The following is a 27,925-nucleotide window of genomic DNA, read 5'->3' on the forward strand; positions in this document are numbered from 1 at the left end:
ATTTATAGATCAGAACAGAAATATTCTTTGGTTAAAAAGTCAATAATCATGTTTTTTAAAGCTTTACTTTTACTTATTGTGCTGTTGATTTTGGCTGTGTAAATTCATGTTAACCAATTTTAACCTCCAACTCCAAATATAGAATATTCAATATTGTGAGATGAAAATATAACCATGATCAAGCTATATGAATATTCAATTTGAACCCCTCTGCTTACTGCAACTCTAACTGCTCGAAGCAAAGGTTGATTGAGATTCATTCTCTGTTCATCTCATCTCTGTTAATGAATGGAAGTCTTTTGTTTCTGTTGATTGAATAATTGGAGTTTTCTTTGGACTTTTATTGTTTTTGCATAGGCTGCTTGTGGATTGAACATTAAATAACCAAAGGAGAAGATTGAAGATATTGATGCTGGAGATGTGAGCAATGAGTTGGCAGTTGTGGAGTGTGCAGAAAACATTTACAAGTTTGGCTACAAGGAAGCTGAGGTAAATCACCTTCTGTCATTTATACTCTTTAATTAATGAATTTGAGCTTCTCTAAATGTTAGATGTGTTTACTGTATAGCGCTAGATTCTAAGTTTGATTGCTCAACTAATTACCATTGCCTGTTTTTAAAAGTACTCTCTTTTAACTTTCTAAAATGATATTCAAAATTATCAAAATACCTTCTTTAGCTTTCAAAATGATTTTCAAAATTATCAAAATACTCTCTTTAGCTTTCAAAATGATTTTCAAACTACTCTCTTTAGTTTCAAAAATGATTTTCAAAATTATCAAAGTACTCTTTTTAGCATTCCAAAATGATTTTCAAAATTATCTAACTACACTCTTTAGCATCCAAAATGATTTTCAAAATTATCAAACTACTCTCTTTAGCTTCCAAAATAATTTTGGTAATTATCAAAGTACTTCTCTTAAGCTTTAAAAATGATTTTCAAAAATTTAAAAGTACTCTTTTTAGCATCCAAAATGATTTTCAAAATTATCAAAGTACTCTCTTTAGCTTTCAAAATGATTTCAAAATTATCAAAGTACTCTCTTTAACTTTCCAAAATAATTTTTAAAATTATCAAACTACTCTCTTTAGCTTCCAAAATAATTTTTCAAAATTATCAAACTACTCTCTTTAGCTTTTAAAATGATTTTCAAAATTATCAAACTACCCTCTTTAGGTTCCAAAATGATTTTTAAAAATTTCAAAGTACTCTCTTTTAGCTCCTAAAATGTTTTCAAAATGATACTACTCCCTTTAGCTTCCAAAATGAATTTTAAAAATTTCAAATTACTCTCTTTAGCTTCCAAAATGATTTTTAAAATTATCAAACTACTCTCTAAAGCTTCCAAAATGATTTTCAAAATTATCAATTCAAAAATTTCAAAGTACCTTCTTTAGCCTCCAAAATGATTTTCAAAATTATCAATTCAAAAATTTCAAATTACTCTCTTAAGCTTCCAACATGATTTCAAAATTATCAAAGTACTCTCTTTAGCTTTCCAAAATGATTTTTAAAATTATCAAACTACTCTCTTTAGCTTCCAAAATGATTTTTCAAAATATCAAACTACTCTCTTTAGCTTTCAAAATGATCAAACTACCCTCTTTAGGTTCCAAAATGATTTTTAAAAATTTCAAAATACTCTCTTTTAGCTCCTAAAATGTTTTCAAAATGATCAAATTACTCCCTTTAGCTTCCAAAATGAATTTCAAAAACTTCAAATTACTCTCTTTAGCTTCCAAAATGATTTTCAAAATTATCAATTCAAAAATTTCAAAGTACTTTCTTTAGCCTCCAAAATGATTTTCAAAATTATCAATTCAGAAATTTCAAACTACTCTCTTAAGCTTCCAACATGATTTTCAAAATTATAAAAGTACTCTCTTTAGCTTTCCAAAATGATTTTCAAAATTATAAAAGTACTCTCTTTAGCTTCCAAAACGATTTCAAAATTATCAAAGTACTCTCTTTAGCTTTCCAAAATGATTTTTAAAATTATCAAACTACTCTCTTTAGCTTCAAAAATGATTTTTCAAAATTATCAATTACTCTCTTTAGCTTTCAAAATGATTTTCAAAATTATCAAGCTACCCTCTTTAGGTTCAAAAATAATTTTTAAAAATTTCAAATTACTCCCTTTAGCTCCTAAAATGTTTTCAAAATGATCAAATTACTCCCTTTAGCTTCCAAAATGAATTCAAAAACTTCAAATTACTCTCTTTAGCTTCCAAAATAATTTTCAAAATTATCAACTCTTAAGCTTCCAAAATGATTTTCAAAATTATCAATTCAAAAATTTCAAATTACCTTCTTTAGCCTCCAAAATGATTTTCAAAATTATCAATTCAAAAATTTCAAACTACTCTCTTAAGCTTCCAACATGATTTTCAAAATTATCAAACTACTCTCTTTAGCTTTCCAAAATGATTTTCAAAATTATAAAAGTACTCTCTTTAGTATCCAAAATGATTTCAAAATTATCAAAGTACTCTCTTTAGCTTTCCAAAATGATTTTTAAAATTATCAAACTACTCTCTTTAGCTTCCAAAATGATTTTTCAAAATTATCAAACTTCTCTCTTTAGCTTTCAAAATGATTTTTAAAATTATAAAACTACCCTCTTTAAGTTCCAAAATGATTTTAAAATTTTTAAAATACTCTCTTTTAGCTCCTAAAATGTTTTCAAAATGATCAAATTACTCCCTTTAGCTTCCAAAATGAATTTCAAAAACTTCAAATTACTCTCTTTAGCTTCCAAAATGATTTTCAAAATTATCAAACTACTCTCTTAAGCTTCCAAAATGATTTTCAAAATTATCAATTCAAAAATTTCAAAGTTCATTCTTTGCCATCCTAAATGATTTTCAAAATTATCAATTCAAAAATTATCAAACTACTCTCTTTAGCTTTCCAAAATGATTTTCAAAATTATCAAAGTAATTTCTTTAACTTTCCAAAATGATTTTCAAAATTATCAAACTACTCTCTTTAGCTTAAAAAATGAGTTTCAAAATTATCAATTTAGGTTCCAAAATGACTTTTAAAAATTTCAAAATACTCTCTTTTAGCTCCTAAAATGTTTTCAAAATCATCAAAGTACTCCCTTTAGCTTATAAAATAATTTTCAAAAATTTAAAATTACTCTCTTTAGCTTACAAAATGATTTTCAAAATTACCAAACTACTCTCTAAAGTTTCCAAAAATTTTTAAAATTATCAATTCAAAACTTTCAAAGTACTTTCTTTCGCCTCCTAAATGATTTTCGAATTTATCAATTCAAAAATTTCAAACTACTCTCTTAAGCTTCCAACATGATTATCAAAATTATCAAATTAAACTACTCTCTTTAGCATTTCAAAATGATTTTTAAAATTATCAAAGTAATCTCTTTATCTTTCCAAAATGATTTTTAAAATTATCAAACTACTCTCTTTAGCTTCCAAAATGATTTTCAAAATTATCAAACTACTCTTTTTAGCTTCCAAAATGATTTTCAAAATTATCAAACTACTCTCTTTAGCTTCAAAAATGTTTTTCAAAATTATCAAACTACCCTCTTAGGTTCCAAAATGATTTTTAAAAATTTCAAAATACTCTCTTTTAGCTCCTAAAATGTTTTCAAAATGATCAAAGTACTCTCTTTAGCTTCCAAAATGATTTTCAAAAATTTCAAATTATTCTCTTTAGCTTCCAAAATGATTTTCAAAATTATGAAACTACTCTCTTAAGCTTCCAACATGATATTCAAAATGATCTAACTACTCTCTTTAGCTTCCAAAATGATTTTCAAAATTATCAAACTATAATCTCTTTAGCTTGCAAAATGATTTTTAAAATTATCAAACTATTTTCTTAAGCTTCCAAAATGATTATCAAAATACTCTCTTTAGCCTCAAAAATAATTTTCAAAATTATCAGAGTACTCTTTTTTGCTTTCCAAAATGATTTTCAAAACTATCAAAACTTCAAAAATGATTTTCAAAATTATCAAAATGCTCTCTTTTGATTTCCAAAATGATTTTCAAAATTATAAAACTACTCCCTTTAGCTACCAAAATTATTTTCAAAACTATAAACTACTCTCTTTAGCTTCTAAAATGATTTTCAAATTTATCAATCTACTCTCTTAAGTTTCCAAAATGATTTTCAACATTATCAAACTACTCTCTTTTGCTTCCAAAATGAATTTCAAAATTATCAAACTACTCTCTTTAATTAGTTTCAAAAATGATTTTCAAAATTATCAAACTGCTCTTTTTAGTTTTTCAAAATGATTTTCAAAATTATCAAAGTACTCTCTTTTGCTTCTATATTGATTTTCAAAATTTTAAAAGTACTCTCTTTAGTTTCCAAAATGATGTTTGAATAAATTTCAAAATACTTCCTTTTAGCTCCTAAAATGATTTTCAAAAATTTCAAATTATTCTCTTTAGTTTTCTATATGATTTTCAAAATTATCAAACTACTCTCTTTAGCATCCTAAATGATTTTCAAAATTATCAAAGTATTCTCTTTTGATTCCAAAAGGATTTTCAAAATTATCAACTATTCTCTTTAGCATCCACAATGATTTTCAAAATTATCAAACTACTCTCTTTAGCTTCCAAAATGATTTTCAAAATTATCAAAATACTCACTTAAACTTCAAAAATGATTTTCAAAAATTTTTAAAAGTACTCTCTTTAGTTTCCAAAATGATTTTCAAAATTATCAAACTACTCTCTTTAACTTCCAAAATGTTTTTCAAAATTATGAAACTGCTCTCTTTAGCTTTCCTAAATGAATTTCAAAATTATAAAAGTTCTCTTTTTAACTTCCAAAATGATTTTCAAAATTATCAAACTACTCTCTTTACATCCAAAATGATTTTCAAAAGTATCAAACTATTCTCTTAAACTTTCAAAATGATTTTCTAAAATTATCAAACTACTCTCTTTGTTTCCAAAATGATTTTCAAAATTATCAAATTATTCTCTTAAACTTTCAAAATGATTTTCAAAATTATCAAACCAAATTACTCTCTTAAGCTTCCAAATTGATTTTCAAAAATTTCAAAATATTCTTTTTAACTTCCTCAATGATTTTAAAAATTATCAAAGTACTCTCTTTAGCTCTCAAAATGATTTTCAAAAATTTCTAAATACTCCCTTTTGCTCTCAAAATGATTTTCAAAAATATCAAATTACTCTCTTTAGCTTCCTAAAATGATTTTCAAAATTATTAAAGTACTCTCCATAGCTTCTATAATGATGTTCAAAATTTTAAAATTACTCTCTTTATCTTCCAAAATGATATTTGAAAATTTCAAAATACTCCCTCCTAGCTCCTAAAATAATTTTCAAAATTATCAAAGTACTCCCTTTAGCTTCCAAAACGATTTTCAAAAATTTCAAATTACGCTCTTTAGCTTTCTATATGATTTTTAAAATTATCAAAGTACTATCTGTAGCTTCCAAAATGATTTTCAAAATTATCAAACTACACAATTTGCTTCCAAAATGATTTTCAAAATCATCAACTATTTTCTTTAGCTTCCAAAATTATTTTCAAAATTATCAAAGTACTCTCTTAAACTTCAAAAATGATTTTCAAAATTATCAAAGCACTCCCTTTAGCTTCCAAAATGATTTTCAAAAATTTCAAATTATTCTCTTTAGATTTCTATATGATTTTCAAAATTATCAGACTAATTATCAAACTACTCTCTTTAGCATCCTAAATGATTTTCAAAATTATAAAAGTACTCTCTTTAGCTTCCAAAATGATTTCATGTATAACACACCTTCTGCGATTGTGGAGTTGAGTAATTTGAAGATCCACGAACACACAATATTGTTACATCTCCTCCAAATCGCATAGTTAGGGTTAGATTCTCCAGGATTTAGGATGGTTCCATCATCGAAACCTAATTTATTCTTGACTTCACGCGCTATCTTCATTGAACGGCTCCATGATGCATAGTTGATCTCGGATAGCGTGGTGAGACGAGAATCAGGTTCGGATTCTCTGTAATGTGCAGGTACATAGGATCGTTGACTTTATCAGCACGCTGGACTGGATTGGTGTTCATTGAGTTCTGATTTTGGTTTGAAGAACTTCCTGCTTGTCCAGATGGATTTCCGTCACCGTTTTGATCTTCCATTGTTACCGGTAACGCTTTGATACCATGACAAAGTAATCAACACATGCTATGGAAACAGTGGGAAATGATTCAACTGAAAACAGAGAGAGTTCTGAACTTGTGTTACAGTGTATGAAAGCTTAGCCGGAAAATAAGAACAATTGGCCTTATATACAAGATAGACGAAAGAAGGAAGTTATAACTAACTAGAATATGAATTGACAAGAAAGCCCCTTGGGCTTACTGAACCATCAGCAAGATGATGGACTAATAGTGTGGCGGCTGCTTACTTCATCAAATGATGTCAAATTTCTCAGGTTGCTTTTATGAAAAATTCACCAACAGAATAACTTGAGATTTTTAGAATGTAAAATTTTTTCATATGCAGTAGTTTAGTCAATAATTGTTTTTAGAAGTTATAAAAGTTTTTAGAATTTTCAGAGTCTTAGGTTCCCCATTCATTACTCTGGTTTTTAAGAAGACAGAGGATGTGTTATATATATAATATAATTTTCATATATTGTCAGGATATATGATTCTTGATTAAGTTACTGCAGAGCTTACGAAAGAATTTTACGTACTAAAAATCTCAAGTTACTCCCTTGGTGAATTTGTCATAAAAATAATATGAGAAATTTGATATCTTCTTGTATTTCAAAAGTTATGGTTTGATTACCTTTATGTTAAGGGAAATCAGAAACTTTTAGGATGGTGTGTTTTACATGCTTGAAGACAATGATCAAGTGTTATCTTGTTTGTATTGAGTCATAGGTTCCTTATGAGACTCAGGTTACTAACAAGACATATATACAAAGATTATTGTTTTGCTTTTGAAATAGAATGCTATGAAATTGAAAATAATGTTGCAAAAGTGGTTTCAATATAAAAAAGTGAATAAAATGTGAATTTCCTACTTTACCCTTAAAACTTTAAATATTTTTTTAATTTTTCCGTCAGTTTTAATTATTTTTTAATTTTAGTTTTTACGTAGAATAGGACTTTATTTGTGCGTTTAGGGGCATTTTGGTCAGTGCAAGTGGGTTAGCGCGTGGAGTGAGATTTAATCGCAGATCTTTCGCTCTCTTTGTTTGGTTGGAGTTGCGCAGCGTAGAACGGTAGGTCTGTAGTCAGGACTCCTTAGCAGCTTCGTCCTCGTCGATTGAGTTCCCGTTTGAGATGGCCGGAAGCGTTGGTCGGAACTCTAAGCGCTCATGGCCGGAGACAACGTCGGCTGCTGCACCAGGTTTGTTTTCTCCTTTAATTGATTTTTTTTTCATGTTTTGTAATATTAGGAATATAATGGCCAATGGTTTACTTGTGGGGGATCCACGCATGAACTTAGGACCAAAATTTCAGCTAAACTACCCACTTTCCTCCAATTTTCATGTTTTGTAACACTTGGAATGGCCATCAGGTTACTTGTGGGAATCGAAGCATAAAATTTAAAACAACAAGTTCATCTGAAGTAAAGAACTGGGTTTCCATTATTAATGAAGCTGGTCTAAAGCCCAAAGATGGTTGGTGTAGCCCTCAGCGATTTGGTTCTTTTTCTCCACAACGTGGGTTGACTGAGGATGGTAGTTGCATCCAATGGTTTATAGATGGAAAGGAATCATTTGAAGCAATTGCTTTATCAATTGAGAGTGCAAAGTCTGAGGTTCAGCTCTTAACTAGGCACATCAAATGTGTTCATCTATCTGTTATATGTGATATAGAATTCATTGCAAGTTGTATGTGCAGATATATATTACTGGATGGTGGCTTTGCCCAGAACTGTACGTCCATTTCACAACCACAGTTCCTCCAGACTAAATGCCTTACTTGAAGCTAAAGCTAACCAAGGGGTTCAAGTTCAATTCAGAATGCTTTCTTCAAGCTCTTTATTTGTTCGTTTGTTTTTATTATTTTTTTAAACAAGTTTCTTGTCATGTTTATTTGAACTCACTACGTTAAACATGCTAAGTTAATATGCTTTACTTTGTAGGTTTTTTTTCCTCACAAGTTTCTATGCTACATTACTGTGTATGTCTGTAAAGTTTTGGGTTGTTTCTGGTTATAGTGGACGTAATTTAATTACTTTTCTCTTGTGCAGTTTTTTTTTTCCCCATTCTCCAGAGTGAACACTATCATGTTATTAGTGTTGACATTGTTCGTAAGCGGATTGACATAATTGACAATTCATCTGTGCCTATGACTAATGGGGACAAGTATGGTGCTACACCTGAGGTGCTGGTATGTGTTCGAATACCCACACAGTTTTGTCATTCGGCACACACATATACATTTGAGTGCACGCTATCTACGCGCATAACATTCTAGTATTGTGTTGGTTTTCACGGTTTGGCACACACATATACTCGTATATGCTCACACTGGTTTTTAATGCGTTTAATGTCCCACCACTTGTGTCATCCTGCATGGTTTACTCTTGGTGCATTTTTAAACCATGTTTTGCTAACGGTTTGCGCGCTTTGACAGAAAGATTTCTTGTCCGTGTTCCTTGATGATGTGGTTGATATACGGTATGGGTTAGTTGTACAGAGGATTACCCCTAGGAGAATGCAGATACGTTGGCGGGATACGCTTAACAAAGTGGATTGCGGGGTCTTTGCTATGCGGCACATGGAATCCTTCTTGGGGCAATCGGTACATGTTTGGGATTGTGGTCTGCGCAAGGGTGATAGTAGGGGCCTCGATTTGTTGAGGGCAAGTTTCATGCGCCAAATTTTGTCGGTTGAGTTAAATATACACCATTCCGAAAACATTCGAAATGTAGTTGAATACCGTGATGCTTGGGGTCAAACATAGATACGATTATTCGGGTGGAGCTAGTTCATTAGCTATTAAGCTTTCTTTGTTTGGTTTTAGATTTGTATTTACTATTTAGATTATGGTATTAAGGAGCTTATTTGTTGATTCTTTTGGGACATTTTTACTGAATAAAAGGGTGTTAGAATTCGCAATGTATGGTAGTTAAGATGTTGTATATTTAAACAGGTGCACAGCTTCCAATATCTATGTGCTCACACTGTGCTCGTGCACCCACGATGTTAACTCTGTGCTCACATAGGTACACCATGTTCTTGTTGGAACTTCCATCGCAGCGCAGGTGCACACAGGATCACTGGGTGTGGCACACTCTATTTGTTACATGTGCACACTGTCCAGTACAATCTCGTTTTTTCCAAAGCAACTTCTAAGACAGTTTGGTTTTAATCAATTCATGCCGACACGTGTATGAGTATATTTAACCAATTCGGTACACGCTTATTCGTACACAATTTGAGTAATAGAGATTGAGGATAAAAATGTAGTGAAAAAAGTTCTGTATGGCACACTGCTGGTCTCGGGTGCTCTTTTGTTATTTGGCTTTCAATCGATAGTTTACTCCAGGTTCTATCTCAATCCTGATTATTGGATTCGTGTATGAATAATCCTCTAGCAACGTCATTACTCAGGGATAAGTTCATGGGGGTGTAGGGCGCGGGGGGAGAAAGCCGCAGGAGAGGTGTGGCGCACTTTGTTTTGTATAGGTGCACCTTGGCTTTGTTCACACTTTCATCGTAGCGCAGGTGCACATACGACCTTGTTTTTTGATATATAGTCAAATCAACAAGCGAGGCACACCCTGTTTGTTACAGGTGCACACAACTTAGTACAATCTCTTTTTTTTCAAAAGCAACTTCTAGAACATATTGGGTCTAATGATTTCATGCTGACACATATGTGTCTATATTAAAACTATTTTACAAACATTATTCGTACACAAATTGATCCGGGAGAAATATTCATCAAACAGCCGGTTGACCCCATTGGTGTGTCGTTTTCACCTGTTGAGGATTGCAAATTCATTAGTCCAGTAAGTAGGTAAGTACTGTGGCATCAAGTTTATAACCAATGTGCACATTTAGCACAACACAAGTGCACATTCACCCATTATAGCCGATGTGCACATTTAGCACCACACAGGTGCACATTCGCCCATTATAGCCAATGTGCACTACTCCGTCCCACAGGTGCACATACGCCCATTATAGCCAATGTGCACTACTCCGTCCCACAGGTGCACATACGCCCATTATGGCCAATGTGCACTACCTCGTCAATTTGGGTGCACACAGCCACAACTGCTAGATTTGTGTGTGCACATTAGCAGCATAGGGTGTGCCATGGTGGATGGCGAACCCAGTTCGGGGGGGCCTGAACAGTACAAGTTCCGCATGCATTTCCCATAGTTCTATGGGATTCAATTTCATGCCTCAGTGCATGCTTAAACACTCCATTACCATTCCCATCAAATTAAAATTACAAACACAAACCATGGTTACGAATTCATAGGGTATATTTCACTTACGTTCATCGTATTCTCTTGCCATCGTTCTGTCCGGAGAAGAAAACTTCATTCACCGCTTTGGATGCACATGATCGGTTGTAAATCACAGGCGCTCGTCGAACAGGCTATTGGACCAGAGTTGTCGTTCGCGGATGTGGAGAAGAATTAGAATCCTTCATAATCTAGTCTCCTATATTCTTGGACTGAATTTAATTATAATATTAGTTATTAATCCAAGGGTGCTGGAAATTACCCTAGTATCCCTAGTAATTACTTTCATTAATGGGCTCCTTATTAATGATTAGTTAATCTAAACCATTGATTATATGGGATTATAAGGTTAAGATTAGTTCTTATGTTCTTACCTAACAATGGTTCCTACTTGAATCCCTCCCTATATATATATATATATATATATATGTCTCCGTGAAGAAAGAAGACAAAAGAATTGAATGAATTAAAATGATTAATGATGAGGAATGATTTACAAAGCCAAAAAGCGTAATCTATTTATACACAGGAAGAAGAGAGAAATGCGGCATGAATATGAGAACATGTATGGACATGCATGCTACCTGGGAGGCAACTGAGGTACGTGCGTGATTGAGTGGAAGACGCCAATGCAACATGGTGAGATGGTCTTCATGTATTTTGAGCCACATATTCATGTCTTAAAACTCTCCACGCTCAATATAAAAGTCGTCTATTGCAATTCTATTTTGTTAAACGGTCAGCAAACTAGGTTGCCCACCTTCCACCTAGGGAGCCTGGTTCTTTGTCTGATCTTATTATTTGGAGTGATGTTCCTCCTTCATTTATTGTAAGTTTTTTAATAAAATAAAAAAGCCTCGACGCTCATAATCGCAAATTTCCTGTGTCCTTTTCCCCTCAAAATTCCCCACAATCACTAAGTGTTATCGCAACGATGTCGTCGGAGAAGAAGGTGACGTTGAGAAGTTCCGATGGAGAGGTGTTCGAGCTGTCCTTGACTGTGGCTCAGCAGTCGGAAACTTTAAAACGCATGATCGAAGACGATTGCGCCAATAAGGACTGCATTCCGCTTCCGAAAATTACCGGAAAGATCCTCGCAATGGTGGTTGAGTACTGTAAGAAGCACGCCTCGACTTCGCGTTTGAGGGAGCTCAAGGCCTTCGATGACGAGTTTATAAATGTCGATATGGACACTCTGTGTCACCTCATACTGGTAATTTTATGATTCTGATCGAAGCTTTAAAATAATTTATATATGTTCCCCAAGTTTGTTTTAAGTTGTTGTGATTACATTATTTGTATTTGCGTTGCATATGGATGATTATGGTTGTTATTTGATCTTTTAGGCTGCGGAGTACCTGCGTATTAATGGCCTTGTGGTTCTGACTTCCCTTTCCATGTCGAGGTTGATGATAGGTAAAACTCTACCTGAGCTTTGCCAGACATTTAACATCGATAACTTGACCCCCGAGGAGTTTGAGCAGATCCGTCGGGAGAACCATTGAGCTTTTGAGTGATATGCTATAACTCTCTCCATTTATGACTGATTCTTTGTGATGCTGGATACCTGGTTTTAATCATTTGTTTCATTCACTGAATGCTATATTTCATGATGTTACTGTGCTTACACTATCCTCAATTCTGTCCTTTATTTTGGACCTTTTGGTGATCTCTAATAACTTGAAATGGAAAATATTGCAAATTATGCTTAGAAACTGTGAGGTGGACAGAGTTCCAAAACTGTTCATAATTATAAATATAGAGTAGTTCTATAATTATGAACATAGAGTTCTATAACCACAGTAGAAAAATGTTGAAAAAACTAATTAATTGTGCAATAAACTTGATTAAAAAGATATTAATTAACAATAATTAAACTTCTAACTTTTATTCCGAGAAGAACAGGTTGAACAAAAAATTGATCTCTCTTAGGTGAAAGCTAGACATCCTAACCACTGGACAAATTGATGTTGCGTGGATCACTTAATTCCTTTACATCTCATTTATGTAAAAAGTTCTCAAACGCCCTCAAAAACTACTTGTCATATCCAAAACTTGGAGGAAGAAATGTGAGTTGAATGAGATGAAATACAAAGATGTCATTTTATTCGTATCTTATTATTATAAAAAAAAATATTATTAAAAGATTTGATATCTATAAGTGAAGGGGGGTTATATCAAATTGAAGCATGTGCTCCATCTCAACTAAAAGGCTAAGTTGATAGTTGAATTGCATATTAATGGTTATATGCTCAACACAATGGTCCATTGCATATTCCTTTAAGTTTCACAACATCTACTTCATCTGTTTAAAATAAAATATTATTTTAGATATTCAATGAGATAACGAATCTATACTATCTATATCTATATATATATATATATATATATATATATATATATATATATATATATATATAATTAAAAGTAAAATTCTCCTTTTACTATTTTGGATTTGACCTAGGTTGGTCCAAAACTCTATAACGTGATATATCATTTACAATGTTCGAACCCAACGTTGCAATTGCATTAGCAATAATATGCTTATAACTATCCTAAACTACTAGGTTATAGCATTAACTTTTAAATGTTTATGAAATAAATAATAGTGAACCATCTATAGAGGTAAGTTTAATTTAATAGCTTAGTATATTAGTATATTTGAAATCGACTTCTAGAAAAGCCAAATTTGAATGAAGTCCAATTTGAGAAGCTAATGCATGGTTTAATTATATATAACTGAGTCACTCGACAAATCCTGGTTAATTTTAAATTGTTGAATATATATAGTGGAGTATTATTTATATGTAACTAAGTAACTTAAAAGTAAATGTTGATGGCGACGTCATACAAAAAGCCACTAGGTAATGCAAACTTTACTTATATTAGTACTATACTAGTTTTTCTTCAACCTAATGCAAATAACAAACATCACAAATCACAATTAGTTTAAGAAATAAGGGTCACATAGGTCACTCAAATGCACACTAAATTATGGATCTTTGAATAATACAAATTCATACAATTCAACCCAAAATGTGGTGGTCACTAATTTTAAAAATATTGTTTTAAACAAATTTTTGTTGGGTAATATGGTTGAAAAATCCCAAAATAATAATAATCCTACGGAAAGGTTAATATTATATGGGAAAACAGAAAATTGGGAAGGAAAAGGTTGAGTGTTTGGGTATGGGTTTAGCACGAGTTCAAACACAAGGTTCTTTTCCTTAAAACCTTATTTGCTACCTCCCACAAGTGCTAGGAGCGTTGTAGCCTAAATTTCTCAGGATAAAACGTGCTACGATTCCTTGTTTAAGCACCTAAACAAGGAACCCGTTGAACAAAGCAAAGCTTGGAACACTGGTTGGCTAAAGAAGAGAGTAGAAGCAGAGTTTTTGAGAGAATAGAGCTACTGGAATTCCTTTTTGTTTCTTCACTGTGTAAAATGCTACTGCTTCTACCTCTCTTTATAGCATTCAACATGGCCATTAAATTGGTGTTAAAACCAATTGTGTAACACCTGTAACGGTCACCACTAAGTAGGATTAAACTCAGAATTTAAAAATTGGAATTAAAACAGTATTAATCCCGTCCCGTAACAGATGTGAGTTTAATCTGTACAACAGGCTGAACTTTCGGGTTTCAGGTTCACACGAGAGCACACGGACCAGGCAACACGAGAGTACAACTCTCGTGCGCACTGTGGTGCTCTCGGTGCACCACAACCTCTCTTGCTCCTCTGTAGCACGAGAGTAGGTGCTAAGTTAGGCATAACTTATGCCCTGAGCTCAGGCTTGAATTCAAGCCTTTTCGATGTCCTCTAGCGCACGCGAGCTCGGACTTGAATCAAGCCTTTTCGATGTCCTCTAGTTGGATTTTGATTTGCACCCCCCCCCCCCTCTCCCCGCGCGAGAGAGCCTCTATGCTATACAATTCTACAAGCTTGAAAAGAGCTCATGTATATAAGGGGGGCAAATCTTGTTTCCAAACCAATGTGGGACAAAGTCCTACATTTTCCCTTAATTTCCCAACTTAAATGGGTCTACTTTGAGAATCAATATCTCATTCACCCATTATCCGTTTTGAGCGTACAATATATCAATCTCTTCGTCTTATTACGAAGAATCCGAATCCACTTTGACCCGACCCAAATCGGAAGTGGACCCCACTGATAATTGTACCACAAAATAGCCACTTAATATGCCATTTTATGCCATTTTAAGTTAATTTTTTCCAACAATTTTTAAATAATATAATTAATTAAAACTTAAAAAAAAAAAAAAAAAAAAAAAACAAGAATTTTCGCAGACGAAGTCTTCGACCGGTTTGTGGTATATATTAGATTTGATGATACAAATAAAAGCTTAACATGAAAATATTTAGAGGTATTTTTTTTTTTTTTAATTCTCTAGACTAGATGAATGACGATATCGATGAAGACAGTGTAAGATAAACAACCATGGTGAAAGAATAAGAAAATGGAAATATGGATTATCACTGATATGAGTTCTTTTAGTAAGAAGCTTCGCAGAAATGGGTTCAGTTGGTAGGGTTATGGATTTACATATTTTATATGATATATATATATATATATATATATTGTTGGGAAAATACATTCAAAGTTTGAAGGAGTTTTTCCTTGTCCTAATTTCATGGGTGCTCATGGTTGTTATCTACACAATTAGTGTGAATGTGGAATGAGGAAACAAAGTCAAGGTCTAAGGTTTTATATTTTTATATGAATGTTGGAAAAAAATAGCTTAAAATGGCATAAAATGGCATGTTAAGTGGCTATTTTGTGGTACAATTATCAGTGGGGTCCACTTCCGATTTGGGTCGGGTTAAAGTGGATTCGGATTCTTCGTAGTGAGACGAAGAGATCGATATATTGTACGCTCAAAACGGATAATGGGTGAATGAGATATTGATTCTCAAAGTAGACCCATTTGAGTTGGAAAATGAAGGGAAAAAGTGTGCTTTTGTCCCACATTGCTTTGGAATGAAGATTTTTCCCCCTTATATACAAGAGCTCTTTTGAAGCTTGTAGAATTGTATAGCATAGAGGCTCTCTCGCGCGCGGGGGGGGGGGGGGGGGGGGGTGGTGCAAATCAAATTCCAACTAGCAGAGATTGAAAAAGGCTTGATTCAAGCCCGAGCTCCGTTGCATGGAAATCCTCTAAGCAAACTGTGATAGCTAGATCCACGATGGAATCTCCGTTGCATGGAAATCCTCTAAGCAAACTGTGATAGCTAGATCCACGATGGAATCTGAGCTGATAGCCTTGGACAAAGGTTGTGAAGAGGCTGAATGGCTACGCCATTTTATAGAGGATATTCCTAATTGGGAAAGACCGGTACCTCCAATATGTGTGCATTGCGATAGTCAAGCCACAATTGGGAGAGTACAGAGTCATATGTATAATGGTAAGTCTAGACATGTGCGTTGTGCGTCGTAGACATAATACCATTAGACAACTGCTCACAACTGGTGTTGTCTCGATTGACTACGTAAAGTCAAAAGACAATATAGCGGATCCGCTGAAGTTGTGGAGAAGTTGACACGAGGAATGGGTCTACTGCCCTTGGACTAAAAAGTTCTATAGTGGATACCCAACCTAGCTGGCACCTAGGTTCAATGGGACAACTAAATTATGGAACGGAGCGCGTCACTGTGGGGGTCTCGGACTCCCTACCACTCCTCGTTAAAACAGTGACTCCCGCAAGAGGCTACCATATTAATGCTTTAATGATTCTTGAGTATGCGGGATACTCGAGAAAGAATCACCTATGTTAGAGAGAAGTGAGGGTCGCTTCAAAGGAGAATTGTTGGGCACAATTCTTTAGAAACTCTCGCAGAACCAGGAACGGTGACCCACGACCAAAACGGGCACACTCATGAGAGCAAGAGCATGGTTGGGAGATTCCTGTGTGAGATATGTCATCGTCTACACAAACGGCAGTCGGTTCAAAGACATCGCGTTCTACCATACAGCCAGTAGAGTAAACATGTCTTTACGAGGGAAGGTTCAAAGGGTATAGTGACTCCCTACCTATCCTATGCAGGGATCGACCGTTTGAACACAGTTGTTTCCGATTTCAAAATACCCCGAAAATCAATTTTTCATTCATGTGGGGGATTGTTGGAAAAAAAATAGCTTAAAATGGCATGTTAAGTGGCTATTTTGTGGTACAATTATCAGTGGGGTCCACTTCCGATTTGGGTCGGGTTAAAGTGGATTCGGATTCTTCGTAGTGAGACGAAGAGATCGATATATTGTACGCTCAAAACGGATAATGGGTGAATGAGATATTGATTCTCAAAGTAGACCCATTTGAGTTGGAAAATGAAGGGAAAAAGTGTGCTTTTGTCCCACATTGCTTTGGAATGAAGATTTTTCCCCCTTATATACAAGAGCTCTTTTGAAGCTTGTAGAATTGTATAGCATAGAGGCTCTCTCGCGCGGGGGGGGGGGGGGGGTGCAAATCAAATTCCAACTAGCAGAGATTGAAAAAGGCTTGATTCAAGCCCGAGCTCGTGTGCGCCGGCACCTGGGAATGTCGTCCGGAATTGGCTGGCCTAAGTTATGCCAAACTTCGGTATCATTTTCCAACTGGTATAGCCACTTGGTTCGGGTTCGGCCAGAACCGAACCGAGAGCACACCTACTCTCGTGCTACAAGAGAGCACGAGAGGTTGTGGTGCGCCGAGAGCACAACTCTCGTGCAACAGAGTCCACGAAAGGTGCAAGGGCCGAAACTGGATGAGGTCGAAAGTTGAGACCGAACCCTGTACACTAACGGTCAGGAACCCGAAAGTTCTGACTGTTGAGGGGATTGAATTCATCTGTTACGGAATTAATTGTCTATTAATTCCAATTTTGAATTCTGAATTCAATTCCCAGGTAGTGGCCTGCTGTTATAGCTGTTGGAAGGCAGCTTTAATGTCATTTTTAATTGCCATAATAAAGGCTATTGGCTCCTTCAACCCTATATAAGAGAGGGTAGAGGCAGTAGAGTTTTACACACAGCTTTACACAGCACGAAAGTATACTTTTCCAGCTTCAAAAATCTCTGCTTCTACTCTTTCTTTAGCTATACTGTGTTCATAGCCATTGTCTTGCTCGCCGGATCCTTTGTTTGAATGCTCAAACATTGGATCATAGCAAGTTTTATCCTGGGAAGCCTAGGCCACAACGCTCCTAGCATCTACGGGAGGTGGCAAATAAGGTTTTAAGGAAAGAGTGCTCACTCGACTCTTGCAAAAACCCAACACCAAACACTAGCCACTTTTCTTCATCTTTTCTTCCCTTCTTTCCAGAAAATAATAGTCAATCTTATTTGATTATTATTTGTTTTCCTACCAACGGTACCAACAATGAATGCATGGAGAAATTGAATTCTGTTTTTTACGTAGCCATAACACTAAATTCTTTCCAACAAAAAAGTATTGACCAGATGTACTTTTTCTGTCGTCAATGTTTCCTGCCCAATCAGCATCATAGTAAGCAAATTTAATTAATAACTATTCATAATGCACTCAAAAAGGAAGTTTCCTTTTTTGGCTTTTTTCACTTCGTACATACCCTCTAGTCTGAGCATATATATAGTCAGTTCGCCTACGTGGTTGCTAGTGCAAGTTATCCATAGTAGGTCTGTGTAGCCTGTCGAAAGCGTGACAGAGTTCTAACTGCACCGTTACCGGGCAAATAACGCTTTTAAGGTAGTATTATTATAACACGGCACAGATTTCCTTTCAACCATACACCCGTAGTGTCGGTGCTTCTTAAAAGGCTTCCAGATCGCGCGTTGACGTTGAGACTATTTTTCAACAGTAGTTAAAAACGTTATTTTAGCAACAGTCAACTACTCGAATCATGGAACAAATTATAATAATTTTTTGGCGACATGATGGTGTAGCAACAACAGAGATTAGCAGTGGAAGATAACATGCATCATCATACAGAACACTAGTGAAACACACTGCCTCGACTTATGTGTAACTTTTAAGCAATGGAGTACAACAGAAATAATTATTGAGTTCATATCAGAGCTTTAACCATACTCCGATGAGGTTTGTCTCCTCATATTTTAATATGACACATGCATATTTATATGATAATAGATTATCATATGCAAATGATTATTTTGAGCACAACTAGTCATATATTATTGGGCATTGACCATATTCCTTTAAAACTATCATAATGGCATAATGTAGAAGATGGTTTGTCTATATCTTTGCATCCATTTGATTATTATGTTTTGAGAGCATTTGAAACGTAAAATATATATTGTGACAAGTATTTTAGAAATCACCATTTCATATTTTATATGGTGAGTGCATTGAATATTATAGAGAAAATTAATAGCGTGTGTACACAAAGATAAGTGAATTGTTAGTATTCACATGGATAAGCTTTATGATCATTTTGTTGTGTTAGAATTGTTGATTTAACACTACTGTTAAGTGATTAAATCATCAATCTGATTTAAAGCTTATAAATTGTGTACTTATGCACATATCGAATTTATGACATTGATTGAAATAATTGTGAATATAACTCGAATCCATCTACAAGATATACCCTGATCGATGAAATTTCAATTTTGGTCCTATGACTATAGGAGTCTTGTTAATTTCAGTCTTCGACTTTCAAAAGTGTCAATTTAGTACTTTGACTATGCAATTTTTGTCAATTTTGGTCACTCCGTCCAAATTGCCGGTCAAATTTCACCAAAAAATTTTAATAGGTAAAATAATGAGAGTATTTTAGTCATTTTACCCTTTTCCTTTCTTCTCTGACCTGTCGGCGACCTCGTACTTCCTCAGTTTTCCTTTCTTCAAGGCCACTTTGGTTTTAAAAGAGGCCTTGAGCCGCTTCGCCTGTACTTTCGAAGTCGGGAGAACTCGCCGGAAACAACTGAAACATGGTAGACTCGAAGGAGAAGAAGAAAAGAGATGTGAAATGACTAAAATACTCTCATTATTTCAAGTATTAAAATTTTTTGATAAAATTTTGCCAACAATTTGACCGGAGTGACCAAAATTAACAAAAATTGCATAGTCAAAATATTAAATTGACACTTATAAAAGTCGATAACTGAAATTAACAAGACCTCTATAGTCATAGGACCAAAATTGAAATTTTCTCTATCCTGATCCATATCATAACTATTGATTTAAACTTGAGACCTCTTGAGGAGCCACACAAGATAGACCCGATCCATACCATAACTATTGATTCAAATCTGCGACCTCTTGAGCCACAGTTACTCACTCGACTAATTGTACAATTGTTACAAGAGTACATTTGAAGAAAAATTTAGGTGAGAAAACGGATAGAATGAGAGAAGTGAATGAAGCGTAGTCCAAAGTCCGAAGATCGTATAAGCTTATAATTGGCTAATTGCATCCTCCCTTGCTTCTTCATCCTTGTTAGGGTTTTGCTTTCTGTGATTACTAGAGAAGGTGACTTCATCGTGATCAATATCTCCTTCACGGAAGCCTGTCGGAGAAGCGATTGCGGTTGGGCAAAGGTTAGTCTCCTTGTCATTCAAGCTAGCGGTCTGTGTTAGTAAAATTGATTTTGCGCTTCTTCTCAGAGGTTGAATTGATTTTTTTTCCCTGCCTCTAATAACTGTTCCACGTTGCTCCTTGCTAGGGTTTGTTTGTTTGTTTGTTTGTTTGTTTTTGTTTTTTTTTTTTGTTTTGTTTTTTTTTTTTTTTTTTTTTTTGTGTTCTTATAATTTTGTCTGATTGGTTGATTTCGTTAATTAGATTGTGAAAAATGCCAGGCTTGGGAGAAACTGGAATGAAATGTTCGAAAACTTTTCCAGTTGATTAAAAGTTTCATTTAAATAATTGGTGCATTTGCTGCTTTAATATAATATCAATAAGCGTATTTACCATAGTCTATTCTGATTTCTTTTCCGTTTCATCTGGTTCTATTTTCTATAATTACTTTCATGCATTCGACATGGATTAAAGGCCTTTTAAAACCAAGTTGTTAACTTGTTCTTCATATTATATTCTCTAGGAATCAAATTGGATTGAGCTTTTGTACATATCGTCTTGATAAAAAGAAAAAATAAATGTCTGGACGAAATCTTGGTCCTCATTCGATAAAAGGTGCACCCCACACTGTGATGGCTCCACCTATTCATGAGCCGCCACCCTTTGCAAGAGGCCGCGGGCCAGTTCCTTATCCTGTAATGCTTGAGGAAATGAGAGAGTCACAGTATGGGATGCCGCCGCCCAGGCAAATTGCTCCACACCCTGCTATCCTTGAGGAGCATCTTGCAGCTCAGCATGAGGATATTCAAGGATTACTGGTTGACAACCAGAGGTTGGCTGCAACTCATGTAGCACTCAAAGAGGAACTAGAAGTTACACAATTTGATCTTCAGCGAACAGATCAATATGCACGTGCCTTGTATGCTGAGAATGACATGCAGATCAGAGAACTTTATGAGAAGTCTGCAAAGATGGAAATGGATCTCCAATCTGTAGAAGTTATGAGAGTTGAGCTTATGCGAGTACGTGCTGATATTAAAGATTTAAATGCTGCAAAGCAAGAGCTCACTACTGAACTCCAGGGGATGACTCAAGATTTGACAAGGATGAACGCAGATTTGCAACGAACTCCAGCTATAAAGGCAGAAATTGAAAATCTTAGACAAGAATTGCAGCGATCAAGGTAATAATGTTTTCATTTGCTTTATGCCCCTATGTTTTCTTGACCATATTGCCTTTGGTTGTCCTGTAGGGCTGCCATTGAGAATGAGAAGAAGGGATATGCAGCAAACTATGAGCATGGTCAGGTTATGCAAAAGAACTTGCACTCAATGTCTCGAGAACTGGAAAAACTCCGTGCAGAGATGGCCAATGCAGAAAAGAAAGCTCGTGCTGCAGCTTCAGTTGGGAATCCTGGTATTTATTCTCTCTCTCGAGATCTGCCAACTTGCAGATAATGGCCTCAATTTTAGGAGTTGGTGCACTTTCTTTAATGCTTTTGCTAGTTTCTTTCATTTTCTTCGGCAACTTTTAGTCTGTAATTTTATTTTTTTTTGGACTTAATTTATTGGCTTGAATTTTCTTGATGAAGTTAATTGCCTAAAATAATTTGATTGAAGTATGAACCTTCTAATAGTTTTATATCCTCAATTGATTTCAATTGAATTATTAAGTCTTTTAAGTTTTATAGGCTTTGCAAACTAATTTAGAAGTCCATATTTCACAACGGTGGAGAAATTTGTACTTGCATGCATAAGTTTTAATGTCATGAACAATTAAGGCATTGCTAAACTTGCTTGACAGGATTTTGTTTTCAACAGTTGCAGGTTATAATGGAAATTATGCTAATCCTGAGTCAGGCTATGCCGGAAATTATTATCCTGTTGGTTATGGCATGAACCCCGTAAATCCCGTGCATCCTGTAAGTGGAACGGCACAGATTTTATTTTCTCTAATAAGCTTTGCAGAAGGACTTATTCTGATTGAGTGATTATGAAATAATTTCTTTTGAAAATATAAACCCCATATATCCTTCTATATGTATGTAGACTGATATATTCCTAATCCTTTTTCAAATTTTAAGGTTTGCACAATAAAATATTTTGATTGAATGATTATAAAGTGCACTCTTTTGTGAGACATAGTTTCTTATTTCCTTTGAAATAACCGAAATGTTTTATTATTTAAAATTTCCTTTTATCTCAGCCACAGACTGGAGCTGAAGGTTATTCTCAATATGCACCTGGACCTGCTGCCTGGGGTGCTTATAATATGCAGCAAGCTCAAGGACTCAGATGAACTAGTTTATACTAGGTTGCAACCTTGTGTTTTGCATACTGCATTCTGGTACTTCACATTGGAACCCAGAGTTAGGTTTCAAATGATAGAAACTTGATTATTCTGGGACGTGCTTTATTTGGGTAGAAAATTTTCATGTCTGTTGCTGTTTGTTTCATAATCCAGGACAAATATTTGTCACCATGTTTTATAGGAGATATTTTATGGTATGCTTAGTTGCCTTGTTTTGTTTACTTTCACTTATTTCATCCTTGGAAAAAATGCAATCTGTGCATTGTTATATTGAAGCAGCTTCATATTTGCAAATACTATATATTTGCAATTTCTATAATCAAGCAGGTTCTATGTGCGAATACTAAACTGAAGCAGCTGGGATCCTTGTACTTGTTCCTATGTGTTTAATTATAGGTATCCGTCAGGTGTATCTTCATTTCCGTAGCACAGTAGCATTTTCTTTTAGTGCTTGTTTGGTTCATCTTATTTTGGAGCTTATCTACTAAAAAAAAAAAAAATAGGAGTGGGGCCAATACTAAATAATATAACAAGGGGGTTTTGGGGTGGTTAAGAGTAAAAAAACCAGTGCCCCCTTTTTGTACAAGCCATTAGCTGGGCCAAACAAATACTTAGGGGCTTATTACTTCAATGGAGGATGATTCATCCCTGTTGCTAATGTGAATTATGAAGGGATCATGAATCCCTTCAATAGTGAACAGATTATTAATCCCACCCAGCCACGGCCAAACAAATACTTAGGGGCTTATTACTTCAATGGAGGATGATTCATCCCTGTTGCTAATGTGAATTATGAAGGGATCATGAATCCCTTCAATAGTGAACAGATTATTAATCCCACCCAGCCACGGCCAAACAAATACTTAGGGGCTTATTACTTCAATGGAGGATGATTCATCCCTGTTGCTAATGTGAATTATGAAGGGATCATGAATCCCTTCAATAGTGAACAGATTATTAATCCCACCCAGCCACCCCTCACACCACTTTATTCTATCCCATTTTTTCTAAAGATTAGGTGGTGGGCCAGCACTTAATTCCGCACCTTATTATTTGGACCAATTAGGAGAAGAGGGGATTATTAGACCAACCTCGCTTTGGTCCCTCAAAGCCAATTGATCTGTATATAATTGATGGCATCTTCTATGGTTGCTTTATAAGTTAAAATGGTTTTGGTGGTTTCTAGTGATGTCCTTTTGTTCTTCACTCTCAAGAATCGCTGTATCCGAATCTCGTTTCTTTGTTCTTTGGATGTTACATCCTTGGTTTTGTGGTGTTGGTAGAAGAGTAAGATCAACCCTTGCAGATGCAATGCTATTGAAAATATGGAGAATAACTGATGGACTTTTGAGGTAGTGGAAGCTTAAGAAAGGGAGACAGGGAGTGCAAACTGATGTGCTCCTTCAAACAGCATAAAGAAGCATTATCTAGTATTTTGATGTAACTCTTGTTCTGTTGAGTCTTGTATATTTGGAGGCTGGAGACTTGTCTTGGAATAAGAGTAATGTTCCCGTTATCTGAATCCTTACATTCATATGGGCACATTTGAGAAGACCGAGTATTAAGTAGTCTGGAAGTTTGGAGCTTTGGGCTTGAAGGGAGCTATTTCCCATCAATATGTATTAGTATCTCTCTGTGCTGATTTCTAATAGGGTGGAATAGCCAAACTTCTTTGTGAATCTTTTCTGCACCAGTCTCTTGCCCATGGAAATGAAGACGAAAAAGAGGTCAAATGCCAATAAAAGAAGGTGCTGGTAGGCAATACTTTTTTCCCCCTCTCTTTCTGCTTTTATGATCCATGGCTGGGTTAGAGAATTCATCCTATAACACTGTATGATAAGATGCATAGTGATTTTGTAGTTCAAGTTGTATGAATATTCTAAGACAGTCTATCTTGCTTCACTACTCTCTCTGTTTTCACGTATCTAGAACTCTAGAGGACTGTATCCTCTCCTATATGTGCATTCAGAAATATATGTTCTAGATAATCTTCCGTTGGTTCTGTATTTGAGATTTTGAGTTTACATGGAGGGGTTGTTATTATCAAGAAGAAACTATGTTATTCAGTTATAAAGACTCTAATATACTTTACTGTGCCTTTCTATGCTAGTGTTGTGTCAAGATTGCGTTGCAAAGATATTGTCAAAGGTTGGGTATTTAAAAAAAAAAAAAATTAATTGAATCATGTCTCTGTACTTATTCAGAAATGAAAATTTGAAAACTTAAATCCATATTTTCTATTTTATAATTGTCCCTAAACTTGAAGCCAATGTCATTGATAATTAATTACCTTTCCTGAAAGCTGATTGCAATACTGATATTAATCTACTTATGTTTACAATTAAAATCTTATGTATTTAAATATTTATTATTATTTTCAATGATATTTACATAAATCAATAAATCATCATGCAGTATTACAGATTTGATTTTTCAAAGTAGTTCTTCTCAAATTAATGAATAAACTAGTCATTGTCTAAACTCAAATTTTGTGGTAAAAATCTTGATGCATTTTACAAGTACAGTAGAACTATTATTTTTAGTTTTCAATGTTATTTTGTATAGATCATGCACTACCAAAAGATTTTATTATTTTAAGTAATTTTCTCAAATTAATTTATTAGTCATTGTCTAAAATAAAATTTTAGGGCACAAACTTAATACTATTTTTCCGAAAAATAAATACTCTTTGCAGTGGTATATATGGCCAGAAGATACTTGAAAGCATTGATGGAATATGAGATACAATAATCATAAATCACTGCAAGAGTGTTAACTGTTAGACTAGTCAGTAATTTTGTGGATGGTCAAGGTCTGTATGCCTGGGTGGATATCTAGGTGTGGATGGTCCCAATATTTGTAATGAAGGTATTGTTGTTATTGGCTATGTCCCAGATAATAACTTTTAGATGTGTCAATGATGACTGTTTTGTTTTTTGGATTTTATAGAAGTTTCTTAGCTGTTAGCTTCTTTGTGCAGATTATTCTGTGGGTAGGTGGAATGAAGTTATATGCATATAGCCCACTCCGTACATATTGTTTTGCAATGCATAGTCCCAAGTTATAGTGCTAAGTTGGTAAAGTTTCTCTATGAGATGTGGGAACTGTCTAGTGATTAGTTACTACTTTGTCATGAAGTCTAGAGCCACTGCTGTGCATACTTGCAGGTTATAGTGCTATGCTGTTTCTGTTGAGTGGTTACGCGGGTGTGTTTTTTCAGTAAAATTATTTTTATTGAAAGCACCAAGCGGTTAAACCAAAGATATAGCACTTTGTTTGTAAATTATATAGTAAAAAATTTCTTGCAATAACTTGTCATCTTCATATGTAGAGCCATGGGCTAACCTATTCCAAAAGCTTATGGCATGCTATCTCATAGCATGAAAAGTTCTGTTGAGAAGTGTCTGGGAAGTTATATTTATTGCTTGCATATATGCTTCAGTTTGGAAATCAGTTGAGTGAAGTAAATACTTGTGGTGGAACAATGTTATATAGATGTCTAAGTTTATTCCTATTTATAAGTTCTATTACCTAGTTCTTGCAGAATTCTTGTAAACCCCAACTGAATTCTCTGGTTCTCTCTGCTTTTTCTTTTATGTTAATATTTATGCTGCATGTCATTTGTTTGCTCCATTACCCAATTTGAACTTTTGTTACTCTAATATGGGGTTTCACCATTTGTCTGACTTCCAAATGGTCTTTGATTTCCAGATTGGTACTTGGATTTCAGCGAGGACTCTGTTAGTTCCACTCAATCTTTACATGAAAATGTGGTAAGAATATCTTCAGACCCTTTACTTTGAGAAATTCTGCTGATTTCTCTTGCCATTTTGAACACTTTATAGCAGTTAGCCATTTCATCAGTTGTTTATCATGGGCACTTTTATGCTTTGATTTATGGTTAATATTGAATCTCTAAGATTGATTCTATGTTGCTTTAATAGACCACTTCTTCTTCTTATTAAAAAATATTTAGAAATGTACACTTATATTTGTATATTTCTCTCACATTTCGTATCATGTTTCTCTGTGTGCCTTTTCCTATTTGCATACTATATCTAGGTCTTCCATAAAAATATTGAAGCATCCATTATGATGCTTGTACTTAACAGTGCTTGGCTCCCATTGGGTCAGCATTACATTTCATAACAGCATTTTCAGCTTTTGCTGTCAAATACTATTAAATGTGTTTTCGTTGATTTGCCTTGTTTCAAAAAAAAAAAAAAAAAAAAAAAAAAGAAGCTAAGCTTTGCATTCTTATTGTGTGTCTAAAATTCTATATATGCTTAGAAGATATGAGATGTTGGGAATTTGAATGCATATGTCTTGCAATAGTAACAATATTCTTTTATTCCTGATGATGTGAGAATTTCTCACAGCCCATTCTGTAAACAATACTAGCATAGTTGATTCTACAAATGTAACATGAGGGAGCATGGATTTTAAAGATTTCATTTGAATGAACCGAAGAATATCCAACATAGAAATTGTTATTTGTACCATGGTTTTTTTTTTGGCCCCAAGTGATGTCTCTTGTGACATATGATACAACCTATTCATTGGCTGGAACGTCATGACTGATTCCGATAATGCCATATCATTTGGGACAAGGTTTGGTAAAAAAATTGAGCTAGTAGCATTACCTCTGAACACTGTTTACTTATGTTTAAGACAAAAATTTCTAAGTTTTACAGTTTACTTACAGTTGCAGGTCATTATGTGGCATTATTGATATCGGTTTCAAATTCTAAAAGAAAATTATTGTTTCAGCAGATTGACTAAGATTGGGTAATAGGTGGTGGAAGTAAATAGAAGCAGGCTGCAGAATGCATCTCTGCTATGCTACCAAATACTGGGATTGAAGGAGGAATGGAGGTAAACTTGCAAAGAAGCTATGAGATTCATAGGTTACTTGGTGTAATATTTTAGTCTTTCCATTTGGCATTGCAATATGAATATACAGAATACAGATACCATCGATTAACACTCAAAATCTTATGCCAAATATTGACGGAGAGATTTGCAAGAGTTCAATTCATAGCATATTTACGAGTATAATTTTATTATTTATATACATTTAACAATTTGGACAAAATTGAAGACATTACTTTTTTTTTTTTAGTACTACAATCTAACCTATCCATATTAGTTAATTAGTGTAATATATACATATTTTTCTTAAATTCGTGTAAGAGGTTTTTCATTTTAATTGAGCATTTGGTTCATTGTTGTAGACCAAAAGTAGGGCTTATTTAGTTATTTGAGCAAATAATTAATGCTTTTATTTTTGATTGTATTACCTATTTTACATCTTCATTTCTATTTTTTATATTAAAATTAAAAAGTTTCTCAATTTATATAAAATTACCGAAATCTAATTTTAATATTGGAGTTGAGCGGAAAGATGAAAAACTGCATTAGATGTTAGTACAATAGTTGAGCTCAAAAAAAGTTTCTTAAAAATGGATTATGTATTTCTAAGAAATGGAGTGCATGCCTTGGTTTTGAAAAGAATGAATGTATAAATGTTCGCATGGGCAACTCAGTTGGTCACATGTGTGAAGTTTCAGTTAATCACAGGAGTGAAATTTGAGAACAATAACTCGGGATTGAGTCGGTCATAGGGATGAAGTTTTTGAACAATAATTCGGGATTGA

The 27,925-nt window shown here is 34.2% G+C and overlaps 2 protein-coding genes and 2 long non-coding RNA genes across 8 annotated transcripts; all 4 read left to right on the forward strand.

Moving 5' to 3' along the window:
* The first annotated feature begins 250 nt into the window (after nucleotides 1-250).
* Nucleotides 251-18,465, forward strand: LOC109150515. Its single transcript, XR_002049159.1, has 3 exons — nucleotides 251-489; nucleotides 6,994-6,995; nucleotides 18,453-18,465. It is a non-coding gene; the product is annotated as an uncharacterized LOC109150515 (long non-coding RNA).
* LOC109150514 lies at nucleotides 7,123-9,005 on the forward strand. Its single transcript, XR_002049158.1, has 4 exons — nucleotides 7,123-7,364; nucleotides 7,536-7,778; nucleotides 7,862-8,353; nucleotides 8,600-9,005. It is a non-coding gene; the product is annotated as an uncharacterized LOC109150514 (long non-coding RNA).
* On the forward strand, nucleotides 11,199-12,072 carry LOC109150512 (SKP1-like protein 1B). The gene is made up of 2 exons (XM_019298438.1): nucleotides 11,199-11,658; nucleotides 11,792-12,072. Exons 1-2 carry the CDS (start codon nucleotides 11,380-11,382, stop codon nucleotides 11,948-11,950), a joined length of 438 nt encoding a protein of 145 aa, XP_019153983.1. The 5' UTR covers nucleotides 11,199-11,379; the 3' UTR covers nucleotides 11,951-12,072.
* A 1,295-nt stretch (nucleotides 18,466-19,760) lies between the features above and the next one.
* Nucleotides 19,761-27,302, forward strand: LOC109150508 (protein FLX-like 1). 5 transcript variants are annotated; one of them, XR_002049156.1, is made up of 7 exons: nucleotides 19,761-19,981; nucleotides 20,482-21,141; nucleotides 21,211-21,374; nucleotides 21,779-21,879; nucleotides 22,164-22,304; nucleotides 25,980-26,041; nucleotides 27,039-27,302. XR_002049156.1 is itself a non-coding variant. In XM_019298435.1 (5 exons), the coding sequence occupies exons 2-5, from the start codon at nucleotides 20,537-20,539 to the stop codon at nucleotides 22,254-22,256; spliced, it is 957 nt and encodes a 318-aa protein (XP_019153980.1). In that variant the 5' UTR covers nucleotides 19,761-19,981; nucleotides 20,482-20,536; the 3' UTR covers nucleotides 22,257-22,453. The 5 variants fall into 5 exon arrangements, 2 of the variants coding, with proteins under 2 accessions (XP_019153980.1, XP_019153979.1); XR_002049155.1 differs by having other exon boundaries at nucleotides 27,042-27,302; XR_002049157.1 differs by having other exon boundaries at nucleotides 22,164-22,271; nucleotides 27,042-27,302.
* Nucleotides 27,303-27,925: the final 623 nt, after the last annotated feature.

Source organism: Ipomoea nil, unplaced genomic scaffold, assembly GCF_001879475.1.
Source record: "Ipomoea nil cultivar Tokyo-kokei standard unplaced genomic scaffold, Asagao_1.1 scaffold2279, whole genome shotgun sequence".
In the NCBI taxonomy this organism is placed as follows: domain Eukaryota; kingdom Viridiplantae; phylum Streptophyta; class Magnoliopsida; order Solanales; family Convolvulaceae; genus Ipomoea; species Ipomoea nil.